Source organism: Amphibalanus amphitrite, unplaced genomic scaffold (assembly GCF_019059575.1).
Source record: "Amphibalanus amphitrite isolate SeventyFive unplaced genomic scaffold, NRLGWU_Aamphi_draft 001275F_arrow, whole genome shotgun sequence".
Taxonomy (NCBI): domain Eukaryota; kingdom Metazoa; phylum Arthropoda; class Thecostraca; order Balanomorpha; family Balanidae; genus Amphibalanus; species Amphibalanus amphitrite.
The window spans coordinates 59219-72824 of NW_024882768.1; the positions used below are offsets into that span (position 1 = coordinate 59219).

General features: G+C 51.5%; 1 protein-coding gene across 15 annotated transcripts in view; it reads left to right on the forward strand.

Annotated features, from left to right (window-relative positions):
• Nucleotides 1–13606, forward strand: part of LOC122371743 (SH3 domain-containing kinase-binding protein 1-like) — a 101958-nt gene that overhangs the window by 38863 nt on the left and 49489 nt on the right. For 4 of the 15 annotated variants that reach the window (XM_043348360.1, XM_043348356.1, XM_043348363.1 and 1 more), the window contains exons 1-2: nucleotides 1426–1494; nucleotides 4624–4666. In XM_043348360.1, the coding sequence (XP_043204295.1) occupies nucleotides 4645–4666 (22 nt within the window). In that variant the 5' untranslated portion in view covers nucleotides 1426–1494; nucleotides 4624–4644. Of the gene's footprint in view, nucleotides 1–1248; nucleotides 1495–4623; nucleotides 4667–13606 lie in introns of those variants that run through there. The other 11 variants (XM_043348365.1, XM_043348372.1, XM_043348374.1 and 8 more) reach the window with 7 other exon arrangements.

Genomic DNA, 13606 nt, shown 5'->3' on the forward strand with positions numbered 1-13606 from the left:
GAGAGCGGAGGAGCGGAGAGAGAGGAGGAGAGGGCCGTTAGACCGGGAGTGGGCGGGGGAAGCGCCGGCACCGCACGAAAGATTGAATGATGAAGAGGTTTATAAGTTGCCGCTGATGTCGCCAGGTTGCCTTGGGCTGGTCCGCTGGGGGTGCACAGATGGCTCTGTCATCGCTGGGTAATCACGCAGTATAGTGGCACTCTTATCACGAGCTCTAACTATGCAAACGGTGCTGCGGTCATACAGCTATATAAGTTATAACGAATTATTAAAGCGGCTCAGTGGCTTCCGATTGTGGGGAATGTAATGAAATGAAATAGACTGTTCAATAAAATAAACCGAGCAAAATCGAACGTTTGGGTCTTTTGGAAAAAGTCGAAGCGTATGGTGTACCTACATATCGTGTGCCGTATTTGCTCTTACAACTGGTACCGAGCACCGGGGCTCCGGACCACCTTACCTACCCCGTTTTTTTTTCTCGAAAAACTCTTGCAAAAGCGGCCGATCGCGACAAAACTTACTATCCCCTTGAGCTAATCAATTTCATATCTATCCTACCCCCAACCCCCCAAAGAAATAATGGCCCTGACCCAAATGACTTATGGTGTATATGACCTGTTCTCGAGACCGGATCGCGATTGGGCTAAGAATCGCGATTTCATCGTATGCCAGCGCACATTAGGTACCCGTGCGTTTCCAATCTTTGATGGTTGTAAGCGTCCCAACAACGTGTGAAGTAGTGTTTGTCCCATGCAGTGGTGGGCGTCAAGGTCACGTCAGGCCTCAGGGTAAGGTCAAGCTCACTGTCCTCAGATTATTTCACTGGGCAACACGCTCGTTTTGTTCCGCGAAGCTCTAGCTCGATCAGGGGCCAAACGACGGAGGGGGGGGGGGTCCTACGGAGTACGGATCACCCCTTAGGCATACAGGTACATACGTTTGTGACGCTGTAAAATGGTTAGCACGCCGTGTCTCGCTCAGAGTCGGCGAGTTTCAACCCAAGACTCCATCACTTTCGCTACGGCTTAGTAGTAATCGCTTCTATTATTTGGTGGTGACCGATACAACCAGATCTGATGGTTGGGTCATAATGTTAATGCATTTATATAGCCAATAATGTACGTGTCTGCGCTTCACCTGCGTTCGATTTATTTGGTCTGTGTTTTAGAGGCCATTATTACATCAGTAGTAATAAAAATTAAAAAGTATGTTTTTTTTTCTATAAAACTGCAAAATTTGTTTAAAAACATATTAAGAAAATAGTGAACACCTTCTAATAGAATTTTATTTTGGAATTGAAAGCCAAAGTTTTTAAATTCAATTGGAAGGTGAAATTCATAGATAAAAAGACAAAAAATTGTTTTGAGTCAAATAGAGGCAGTAGTGGCGCTCAAGCTGCTTATGCGCTACTTGTTTAGAAATGTCACTGCTTTGTTGTGCATGTCGCCGTCGTCGGTCACGCCCGGTGTTGTGATTTCGGTTGGCGTTTTAATGGTAAGGGGTTTGGGAGGATTTTTTCACGCATTGCGTATTCGGCACTATAGTGATCTTTGACTTAAGCTATCTGGATCTGTTATGTAGCCTACGAATCAATCGTATGCATACTGCATCAGCATAGGCAGATCCAGGGAGGCTGTCTCAGTCGGTGAAACTATGGTAAAATCTGCTATTTTTAGCAGTCTGCTATTTTTAGCAGTCTGCTATTTTTAGCAGAAATCTGCTAAAAATGGGTACGCATGTGACGTCATCGTACCCAAATATAGCAGATTTGGGTACGGCCCCCGACAAAAGCAGATCTGCACCCTAATTGAAGCAAATGCGCATCAAATGCCAGGTAGATTCATGATTAGAATAGTGCTGAGAATGTCCTCTGATATTTTTGTTCAGATCCGACTATTTTCAAATAATGAATTTGAAAATAGCCGGATCCGAACAAAAATAGCAGAGAACTCTCTCAGCACTATTCTCACCATTAATCTGCCAGGCATTTGATGCGCATTTGCTTCAATTAGGGTGCAGATCTGCTTTTGTATGGGGCCGTACCCAAATCTGCTATACTTGGGTACGATGACGTCACATGCGTACCTACCCATTTTTAGCAGATTTCTGCTAAAAATAGCAGACTGCTAAAAATAGCAGATTTTACCATAGTTTCCCCGACTGGTCTCGGACGCTGCTTGGCCCCTGGCAGGCATAACCCCAAAAGTTCTCTGAATTCTCAAATGTCCTCCAATTTCGATTCCCTGTGCCATTTTTGGCAAACAATTTTTGGCGGCAATGCCATTTTTTGGCAACCATGTGCCAAAAATGACAACGCTATCAGCTATTTTTGGCAATGATGAAGCCGATTTCACTCCTCAGCGAGGAAATCACGATTTTGGAAATACAAGCACTGATTTTGGAAAAGAAGTGCTGCCTCCTGGTGCAAGAAGAATAAACCAGCTTTAATATGGCCATTGTTTGTATGGTAGTCCAATGTTGACGTATACCCTTTTTTGTGGCCTGAAGCTGGAACTTCAATTTGCAGCATCCAAAAATGATCAATATTGATCGAAAACATAATTTTGATGAACAAAAGTGTCAACCCATGCTTATTTGGGGTAGGTATAGGTACATGTTTTTCCATTGTATAGCATTTCAATAAAAATGACATTTTTTATTCCCATGTTTTTTTTTAGCCCTCTTTCTGCAATGTTTTCAGTCAGAAAAGCCCTCTTGCAGTACCTAATATTAAGTCTAGAATCCTTTCTGTTGCCTGCTTTTAACAGAATGCTGATTGCTGAGCCACTTCCTTCCATTATGTTGGATATGAAATGCCCATGATCAGTTGATATAATCATTTGAAGAAGATCTTAGTGAGTAGAAGTATTGTGACAAAATTGAACCTTTTTCATAGTGACATGCTTTCACAGTACATAAGATGGTTAAGTATGTTGTGGTGTTGGTTGAACGTTTATGTTGGTACTTGGCTGGGGCTCCAGCTTAACTCGCGAGTAAAGTCGATGCTCCGCCGGAGGTATGCCCGCTCTGTGAGCTCCGGACGGTCGTAGTTAAGCCCAGGGTTTCAGAGTCGGAGTCGGAGTCGCCCGGAGTCGTGGCAAGCAGCCACGACTCCGGTGGCTGCAGTCTATACCGGTCCAGCTGCCTCGACTCCGACTCCGGAAAGTTCACTGAAGTCTAAAATCCGTGCTATCACTTTTCAGTTGTTTTTAATCAGCTGCCCCACGGCAAAATTCGCTTCCGGTGATCACAAATAACTAATAAGTTATTTGGATCTAGGTACTAATAAGTTATTTTTCACACATCTGGTTTTTGTTCTGAAAAGCTAACATTGCATCTTACAAATTTCAAGTCATGTCATAATTTAGTAGGCAAGCATTTTGTGTTCGCGTTATAACTTCTACTATCCAGTGTCAAAGACTTAATGACACTGTATACCTATTTACTTTCTTCTTTTATCGCTCCAAAAAGTGCCTAACACAAACACAGACCGACATGATGGCGATGCCCGTGGTCATGATACGGCCACACTCGTGTTTCTCAGCGGGTTTTCAAGCTGGCGCATCATATCACGCGGAATTTTGGCAGCCACCATTGCCCTTTGTATCAGACCCAGAGTCGGAGTCGGAGTCGGAGTCGGTCAGGAGCCCGGAGTCAGAGTCGGAGTCGGAAAAGCACTACCACGACTCCGAAACCCTGGTTTAGCCGTAGTTGTCGCGATGGTTGGCGCTAGCCCGATGTAAGCCCCAGCAGTAAAACTATTTGCATAATGGGGATTCTTCTGGGCCCGAGCGAGCTGAACTCCGTCGAGCTCACTTTGTGCAGTAGTAACTAGTAAAGTTATCTTATTATTTACATTGTGTGTCCTGTCTATGACTCTATACCAAGCTAAGCCACAGAGGTAAATGAGGTTGTTACCCTGCAAACTGCTCTAGGTTTGGCTTTGGCTTGCTTTGGCTTTGTAAATTGATGGGGATGGATCAATTTGCTGATCAACAGCTACTTGACCAAGTACAGCACTAAGCTGCGCAGGTGACACACTAGGTTTAGAATATATTTGAGGTATATTGCATGTACAATTTCCGAAACATTCCAAATTTTGAAAACTGATGATAGCAGTTTGTTGGCCCTGTGTCATCTCGTGCAAATAAATCAGTGCTGGATTTATTATTGTAATCGTGAAAAGGAATGTTGTAGAACCATAATTTGCATCCAAATCGAGCGAACATGACGTCATTGTGACGTCATTTCCTTCCGACCTGTCAGCTACAAGATTTTACTTGAGACACAATGTGTCAAAATTATGCAGCTGATGGTACCTGCGACTCTCATAAAGCGTGTCGTTTGGTTTCGTGTCGATGCATTTAGTGCTTCAGTAGATAGCAGATAAACGAGATGGAGGAAGGTGGGGCTCAGTCATGCTCGGGTTAGAAATATGACTGGCGTGCATACAAATGATCAATGGGACCGTTTGACGGGTGACCTGTGAGTATTCAGGGCATAACCCGACCTGACATCGACCTTCGCTGTGCCTGCTGCATATGATAATTCATAGACCTCTGTATACAGAGGTCTATGGATAATCGCTTATGTAAGTTTTCAATGAGTTGTCTCACTTTTCAGGTTAAATAGAATTGAAGAACCATGGATTCTATGTCAGACAAAGGTGAGTACCATGGGCTGGAGCATGGTGACAAGAGGCAGAGTTTGATGTCTCCTGAAAGCTTGGAATTGAGCTTTCACTGCTGGTTATTTAATCTTAGCCGTGGTGGGAGTTTTAAAGCTTTTCTTCTCCTTCTACACTCTTACGGCGGATTTCTCTAACGCCTCCGTTTCTGGTACCATTATTATCTGTGATTTCTGTGCTGTTCTGTGCTTGATATATTCTTTGTGACTTTCGTGCAAGCTGACGGTATTTTGACGATCTCTCGAACGCCGTTTGTCCTTTGGCTGCGTGGCCCTGTAGCAAAGGTAGAAGGGGTGGGTCGCAGAGGAAGGGACTGTTTGTTTTTTTGTTTGTTTTGTTGGGTTAGGCCCTTTCGGTCTGACAAGACCATTGCAGAGCCGGAAGGATGATAGGAATTAGGGGGAGACATTGGTCTGGGCAGGCACCCTAGTGAGTTGCCGGGGCTGAGCCCGTAAGGAAGGGACGTAAACGTCCACTTTTTATGTCGAGGTGCTACGCTGGACCACCGAGAAGGGCAAATATTGACGTACTCGTAGCTGTCGGCCCGCCCCTCAATGGCAACACACGAGGCCACCGCTGTAAGAATATGCGCCTCTTGACGTTAATCCCGCTGCCTCTTTTCTTTAAAGTTTTTTTTTTCTTCTAATGAATGTGGATTCATTTCGGGCTTTTCTCCATAAGTGCCTTAGCCCGTACATTATGGCTGTAACAGTTACCGTTAATCTCAGGCAGCTTTTGCCAAATTGTCAGGGAACTCAGATTTGTTTTTCAATAGAAAAACACAATTCTAACGAACAGTGCTTTTACTATTGACACAAACCTTCGGTTATTCGTTGTCAAGTAGTAAACTGTCTACAATATTCGTACAATATTGACTTACACCTTTTTACCTCCTGTTTTGCGGCCGTCAGGCGGCCAGCAATAATTGCCAATGGGCACACACAATCAATGCTGGTAGGATCACAGCGCCTGACACTTGGGCGGCGCTCCGCGCGGGGAGGGGGATGGGGCAGCCCTAGGAATAGCGCCCGTATCTGTGGATGGCACACAGGCGGCTGACAATATCACTGCGAGTGTACACTAATATCGCTGTGCAGCCGGCCGCCGCGTGCGGCGCATCACACCGCTGTCCTCCTCCGCTGTCGGTGTCGTCGTGTCAGTGGTGCCGTGACCGGGCACTGGTGCGGTCGGCCGGCACGACGTCGCCATGTCCTGCCCGGACCGACCCACAGAGGATGAGCTGGAAATCTACCGTCGCACCTCATTGGCATTCTACGGCGTGATCGCGGCCGCCCTGTGCGCGCTCGGCATTCTGGGTAACGCGCTGAACCTGATGGTGCTGTGCCGGCCGCGGTTCCGCTCCGGCGTCGTGTACCTGTACCTGACCGTGCTGGCTGTGTCCGATATGATGACTCTGGCCACGGCTCTGCCGTATGTCGCCTTCCGTCTGATGCCGGTGACGGCCGGCTGCCGCGGCGTGGTGGTCGTCACCGGAGCATTCCTGGCCACCTACACGGCGCACTGCTTCATCCCGCTCACCAACAGCTTCGTCTACAGCAGCGTCTACGTCACGTTCTGGATCACGGTGGACCGTTTCCTGGCGGTGCGGCAGCCGGCGCGGTACGCGGCTACCGCCGACCGCGAGGGCCAGGCGCGCCGCCGGGTGCTCGCCTCGGTGACGCTGGCGCTGCTGGTGAACCTACCGGCCGTGATGCTGTTCGATGCCGAGCGGGCGGAGGGCGATCTGGGGCCCGGTTATCGGATGGTGTTCGGCGCGGCGCTGCCGCTCAGTCACTGGCTGGTTGGTGTGGTGGTGCTGCAGCAGCTGCTGCTGCTGGCGCCCGTCGGGGCCGTGCTCGTCATGAACGTGATGATCATGATGCGCGTGCGGCGGCTGAAGCGCGCGCCGCGCGTGGTCGTGGTGCCGCCGGAGGACGGTGCCGCGCCGCCCCCATCGATCCCGCTACCGTCCGTGTCGGTGACCACGTCTCTGTCGCTGCCACCGCCCTCGCCGCCGTTATCAGTAGAGCGCTCCGGGGCGGCTGGCGATGAGCGGCGGCCGGAGGATGGACTGAGGTCGGAGCGGCAGAACAACAATCGAGATAGGAATGGAACCGATCTTGCTCGGGGCCAGCCGTGGGAGCGATCAAGGAGTGAAATAGACCAACAGCCAGACATCGCTGAGGCAGACGATCAGTTCATGAGGCGTGCTGACCACGAGTCGCGGGATGAGGTAGCTCTGGAGACATTGAGTCATGACCAGGCACAGCCGTCGCTGCCGCAGCAGGCGGGACGTGTGCGGCCTGGCGGCGGCGGGACGGGGACCCCGGAGCGTCGCTTGGTCTCCCTACTGGTGGCCATTAGTGTGTGCTGCAGCGTGTGCTGTCTGTGCGCGGCCGCCGCCACGTTCGTGCAGCTGACCGCCGGACCGCAGGCGGGCTCTACCTTCTTCCTCCTGCTGACCGCCATCAGCAACGACCTGCAGTTCGCCAGCTGCTTCCTGGACGTCCTCTTCTACTACATGTTCAGTCTGGAGATGCGCGGCGCACTCTGTGAACTGGTTGAGTGCGCGGCGGGCCGGCTTCGCGCTGCTCTCGGTATGGGCACTACGGGCGAGCTGCGGTGCGCCGCCGGCGCGCGGAGACCGGTCGGTAGTGCGTCGGTCACCACTGTCTCCGCGCGGGCCACCGTGCCCGGCCTGGCCTCCGAGCTGGACCTGGAGACCCTGAGCGCCGGTAACCTCCCCTCCCTGGCCCTGCAGCTCGGAACGTTAGGCGCCGCTCCCCTGGTGCCTCGACGGCCCTCGATCTCACCCCACCGACCGGCACACGTGTCAGTGTCGGCGCCGGGGGATGTGAGGTCAGGCGGTGAGGTCATCCTCCCGACAGGTGACACTCCCGGGCCGCCGGACGGTGCGGAGGGCAGTGCCTCCGACGGGGACAGTGCGGTCGGAGCGCTGGACTCGGCGTCAGCCACCGGTAGCTCAGTCTCAGAGAGGAGCGGACAGGACGTGGCGCCGCCGTCAGCCGACTCTGCCTGTGCGGTGACGCCGCTATGACCAGTGCCGACCGGCGTGGTCGCATAATGGGCTGTTCGAGATCATTTCGTGGCGAAGAGTGGTTTTTAGTCTTTGATTGATTGGAAGGCTGCTACTGCGCCAGCCGTTCAGTTTCTGTGCCTTTTTAATGGGTTGTCGTGGTTGAACATCTTCTACGGTTATTGCTCGCCAGTTTGTTGTGTGTCTTTCGTCTGTCGTCTGGCGTCTTTCGTCTTATCGGTATTGGCGGCTTCATGTTTATGGCAGATTGGTAGCTCCGCTATAACTATTTATCATAGATGACATGCTGACGGCTCGAACAGTTCAGTATTAGGTCTTAGTGAGTTTAAACTCACCATTTAACACATGCAGTCGCGGACTAATGGACTTTTTACCACAAGCTCAGAATAACAATTGCACATATTTGTATTCCTTATATCGAATGGTGCATGTCTGCGATCCTATTATAGTGCCTTTTTTCATGAGATGCGTGACTTTGGCTTTAGTCATTGGCTGTAGCCGTGACAGAGCTTTCCTGATGGTCTGCCGAAAATGTTCTCGTCGGAGCATGCACCAGTTTTAGTTCCATGAAACCCTGTGTGAATAATGAGGATGTGAACTGTCGGCTCTTATCGCCACTGCACAATAGCAGTGTATGCACCGCCTTTTTCCCAGAATATGTGCCGTGCCGCCTGTTATCAGCCACTGGCGTCTCTCCACCCAAAAAGTGGCCGTGCTGGCTGCCACCGCCGCTGCCGTGAGACGGTGCACTGCCGTGGTTTGGCCGTGTCTTTTTTCGGCCCATCCGTTCACGGTTGCCATTGCTATGACTGAGAACTGAGAAGTTATTGGTGAGGACAGTGCACAGTGAACAGAGGACAAGCGTGCTCCCCCCCCCCCCCCCCAGCCGTTGATCCGTGAGCTCGTGTGTCGTTTTGCCGCGGCATTGCCGGTGCAGCAAGGACAGAGGATACGCCTGTCCCTCAACCCTCTCCCGTGTTTTCCGTGCCGAAAGGTGTACCGCGGTAGCATTCCTACGCGACCGTTGCTCATGTTCTATGTTGAGCTGTGAGGAGGCAGAGAGGCTTGTATTCGGATCTGGCAACCGCTTGGTGGGCTTCTTGCAGGCATGCGACGGAGCTCGCGTACTAATTTTATTTCCAACTACTCGTAGCTTAGCGAACAGCGACTTTTGTAGTAAACTATAACGTGTTTTATGTGTCAATTGAAGCCGATCTATATCGATTTCGTTGTCATGATTTGGTGTCAACTGTAACCCGCGCTGTGCCGATTCTCCTAGTGCAGCTCATCAAGAGGAAGTGACGTTTTCAAGCTCTAATTCAGCTCCGCCCACGTAGCGACAAACGGCGCTCGATGGTCGTCGAAAATGATTCCTAAATACTTTGCCTGTTTGAAGATCATTTGAAAGTCAGGTTTCGAGAAGTCATCGAAATTCAATTCCTTCCTTTTCAATTTATTTCGACAAGCTCACTCATTGCTCCTTATGCGTCAGATCTTTTCTACGCCTGATCAGGTACTTGACGATAATTCAACTCGCCTACGCATTTTACCGTCGGATGTGTGTGGCGTGAAGTGTATGGTCTCATGTCGTGATTGTAATTTGTAAGTACTGCGCCAAGGCCAGGAACTGCGCAGGGCATATATGATTCATAACGGAAGCAGTAGTCAGTTTATAACGAAATGTTGAACATGATCCGGACATGAGTGATAAATCCGGACGATAGCAAGCTACAACGATAAATGCTGCGATATCCAGCCAAACAATGCGGTGGAACCGCGCTACTTATCTGTTGGCTTTGCTTGAGCACCATTCCGTGACATTTAAAGGATTAGCAGGGAGCATCAGCAATCAAACAGCTGGGCTTAACCACCGCGCCGGTGCAGGCTCATTGATAAAACGGTGGGAACACTGGTCTATACGACGAACACCAGTTGTAGCAAACAGACACATGAATGGAGCTATTTGTGGGCATGTCTGCCCTTCATTCGGTTCAGCTACAAATTGCTCCTTGAATATCTGTTTTCTTCGTATGGTGAGGGTTGTTCGAGCTTCTCCTCCACTCTAACTTTAGGCTCAATTTGACTGTCTATGGAATATGGATCCGTAGCCCTTGACCTACGCTGTGGCAGGCGTACTTTAATTCTTATTTATATTCTTAGTTTCGATATTTTCTTCCTTAACTGAACTCTTACAGGTCTGTCATGGGCTCAGATTCGATCAACCCTAGTCTGTGACATCAACTCGATCAACTTAATCGAGTTACCATGCTCTACATCGCAGTACACTGACGTGACCTGACCTTGTTTCGGCACTAACCGAATTCCCGTCGACGATATTGTCCCGCCCGTCCCGACAGAGCGCTGTCTCAGTCGAGTCGTGTGCTGTCACGTGGCTGTCCCCCCTCACGGACGTGACCTCCGACCCTGTCACGGTGCTCAGCGTCAGCGGACTTCATAGCCCGTGAGTGAGCACTGAGTTCAGCTCCGGTGGCGGCGCCGGAGGCCCCGTGACGCCGCTGACGACACGGGTCAAAGGTCAGCTCTGTTAGCGGCGTCACAGGTCACGGGTCACCACTGACGACAATGGCGCTCTGGTGGCCGTGTCACAGGTCAGGGGTCAGGTCAGACGAGCGCGAATGTGATGGCCTTGCCGACCGCCGCAATGACCATCCTATCTGGGCCACTACTAGCACTAACTGAGGTTGTCATGCTTCACGAAGCCTCACGGGACCTCAGGGGGCCGCGCCACTCAGCCGCAGCGGCCTGTGACACCTCATGACAGCTCCGTGACAGCTCCGTGACAGCTCCGTTACAGTTTCGTGACGTTTCCGTTACTACCCTTGGAGTATTCTGTGACGCCTTCCGTGGGGGCCCCTGACGCCTTCCGTGATGGCCCGTGACGTTTTTCGTGACGCCTCTTAGGCGCCTTGCGTTTCCCCGGTTCCGTACGCCCGAGTGTGGGAACGGGGCTCCGCCGGCCGATATCTCCCCTCCATCGCACCGATGGCTGGAACGGCCGCTCGCGTGACGGCTGCCGTCGGATGCCGCACGGACGGCGGCGGTTCTTATTATTCGGTGATGATGTCGATCAGCTGGTGGCGCCGGTACCAGTGCTGGTGCCGGTAGTGGTGCTGGTGCTGTTGCCGTTGCTGACAATGGTGTTGGTGTTGATATTGGAGCTGCCTGTTGTTGGTATGATGGCCATTAAAGTATTGGTGAGGGTGCTGGTTTTATTGCTGGCTCTGACACTGGTTGCTGGTGTATCTGTATACTTTGGTTTTTGGGGCCGGCACTGGATAGTCTCTGGTCCTGGTGCTGGTACCGGACTGGTGCTAATGGCTGAATATGGTGATGCTGATGTGTGAGTGCCAGAATCGATGACAGTTGGAGCGGAAGGACGAGCGTGCGACTGGTGACGTGATTCGGATCTCCAGTTGGGCTCTGGTGGCGCCGCTTTGTTGGTGGCTCTGTTTATTGGAGGGCGGCGAAGGAATGCAGAAGAGGCGACTGCGGGCACCTTCTCGGCCTTGTCCGCTTTTAGTCGGTGGCGTCGCCTCGGCTGTGTTATTGTGCGTTTTATGGGCGTCGTTAGTGAACATTCCAGTGGCTGTAAGGGAACAAAATCCGTTAACCCGCGCCCTGCTGGGGGTCCTGGATTTCCACGCCCTGCTGGGGGGGGGGGGGGTGTTTGAACACCCCCCCCCTTGTAACTCGGCTCCTGGGCCACGTAGCGATACGCGGAAGGCGGCGTTCGAAAGAGCGTCAAAAATAATGACGAAATCACTTCGGTCAATTTTTTGGTCAGGTCAAAGGTCAGGTCACCAGAGGTCATTTAAGGCAAAATTTCGCCGTTTTCCAGGTCGAATGTCGAAAATTTCCAAGAAGCCAACGCATAACTCGGGAACCAAAAGAGCTACAGCGCCGCGGAAAAGCGCATTCGATAGCCCTATTAACGCCCTTTCTGAGTAATTCTCTCAGATTTGACCTAACGTCAACGGTTTTGCCTGCAGGGGAAAAAAACTGCCAAAATTGCCGATTTTTTCGAAAACAGTTTTTCTGCAATAACTTTTGACCCCAGCCTTGTACGAGCTTACTTTTACCGGCATCGTGTTCCTCTCGTCAAGACGCATCGAATGAACTATGACTTGACCTTGAAAGGTCAACTTAAAAATTTGACCTCAGGTCAAGGTCATGACCTGACCGGAAAGGGTCATGTTGCATATCAGTCGATCCGTATCGTCGAGCTGAACACATCTAAGGCGTTTTCATCGCTCTAGCATGCCTCTATCAAAAGTTATTTGCGAAAAACTGTTAGATACCGTTCGTGACCTAAGATGACCTCAGGGCATAAACAAGGGTCACGGACACCATTTTCAAGCTCAGTGTGTCTAAACCACTTGTAATTCGGTGTTTGGGAGTGTTTATAATGTCTTTCATCCAAAAGAGGCGCATTTCAATTTTCTCCCATTGACTTATAATGGGGAGGTCGCAAAATTGACCTGACCTTAGGTCATCGATATCAAAATTCTGAGATATACATTTTGTACATGCTATTTCTCTTAGCAATCGCTGAAAGTTTCAAAGCGATCGGTCACTCGGTGTAGCTATGACAGACATTGAAACTTTTTATGAGGTGAGGTCACTTCAAGTGACCTGGTGACCTGACCTTGAATGACCTTGGTCTGAAATTTTCACAACATGTGTAGAATTGATGTATGATAAGGTGTACCAAAAACGGCGGCGCTCCGCGCCGCCGTTTTTGAGATATTCGCGAAAAACCACAAGGGGGGGTGTTCAAACACCCCCCCCCCAGCAGGGCGCGGGTTAAAAGCGTTCCGGATAAAATTGCGCTTTCCGTAAGTGGCTATGAGTGACGTTTCTGGGAAGCAGACTGACTGCTATCCAGGGGGAGAATGCAGGCAATGTGACGTTTTTGTGCTGTTCGTCCGACGCCCGGGAGCGTCACGGCCGGGGAACGTCACGGCGGATTACCTCACCCGGCGGCCTGCGCTGGTCGGCGCGGCGCGTGACGCGTGACGCGTTAGTCACAGTGCGCCGTGAGTGCCGCGCGCAGGGGCCGGGACGGTGGTCCTCGGCCGGAAACGGAGCGGCTCGGCGTCCGAGTTATCGCGTCATCCAGCGGCCCCGGGTCGTGTGAGCGGGGGCCGGGGCGGGCCGGCACCTGTCCGCCGCCTCTGGACCCCTGCCCAGCCACCTGTCTGCCGGGCCGGCACCGGAAACCGCTGCCGCTGCTCCGACCGACCGGCGGAGGGGTGCGGGCCCCTCTCACTCTCCAGCCGCCTAATTGGGGCGGGCGGTGCTGGGAAGGGCCCGAGCGGCGGCGGCGGCGGCGGCGGCGGATCCAGCCACTGACAGGAAGTCCGTCTGCCGCTGATAGCACTGATGTGCTGACAGCGCTGATGTGCTACGTCGCTGCTGCGCTGACAGCAGTGATGTGCTGATGGCGTTGATGGCAGTGAGGACGCTGAGAGGCACTGGATCCGTTAGCTTGTTGGCCTGGGCCCGACTCAAGCTGAATGGGACTGTGTGGGAGTACCCAGGCTGATTGCAACCGGCTGGCAAAGACTAGGTAGTTGGAGCCGATGGAACCGACTGACGATGGAATGACTGATGGTCGGAGTGGAAGGTGATTCGGCTTACTCGCATTTTCCGATACATGGAAACAGGGACGGTTGACGAACGGGTGTCGCATTATGAATTGCTTCTATGGTTTTTATACGCTAGAAACTGCAGGAGCTTCTGATTCGCTGCTGTGCAATCTAAGTGGTGGAGCACAACTCAGTTATTTCTAATGTTGTTATGTCATGTTCTTTTAGCGTTTTTTCGCTTGTGTTAATTCT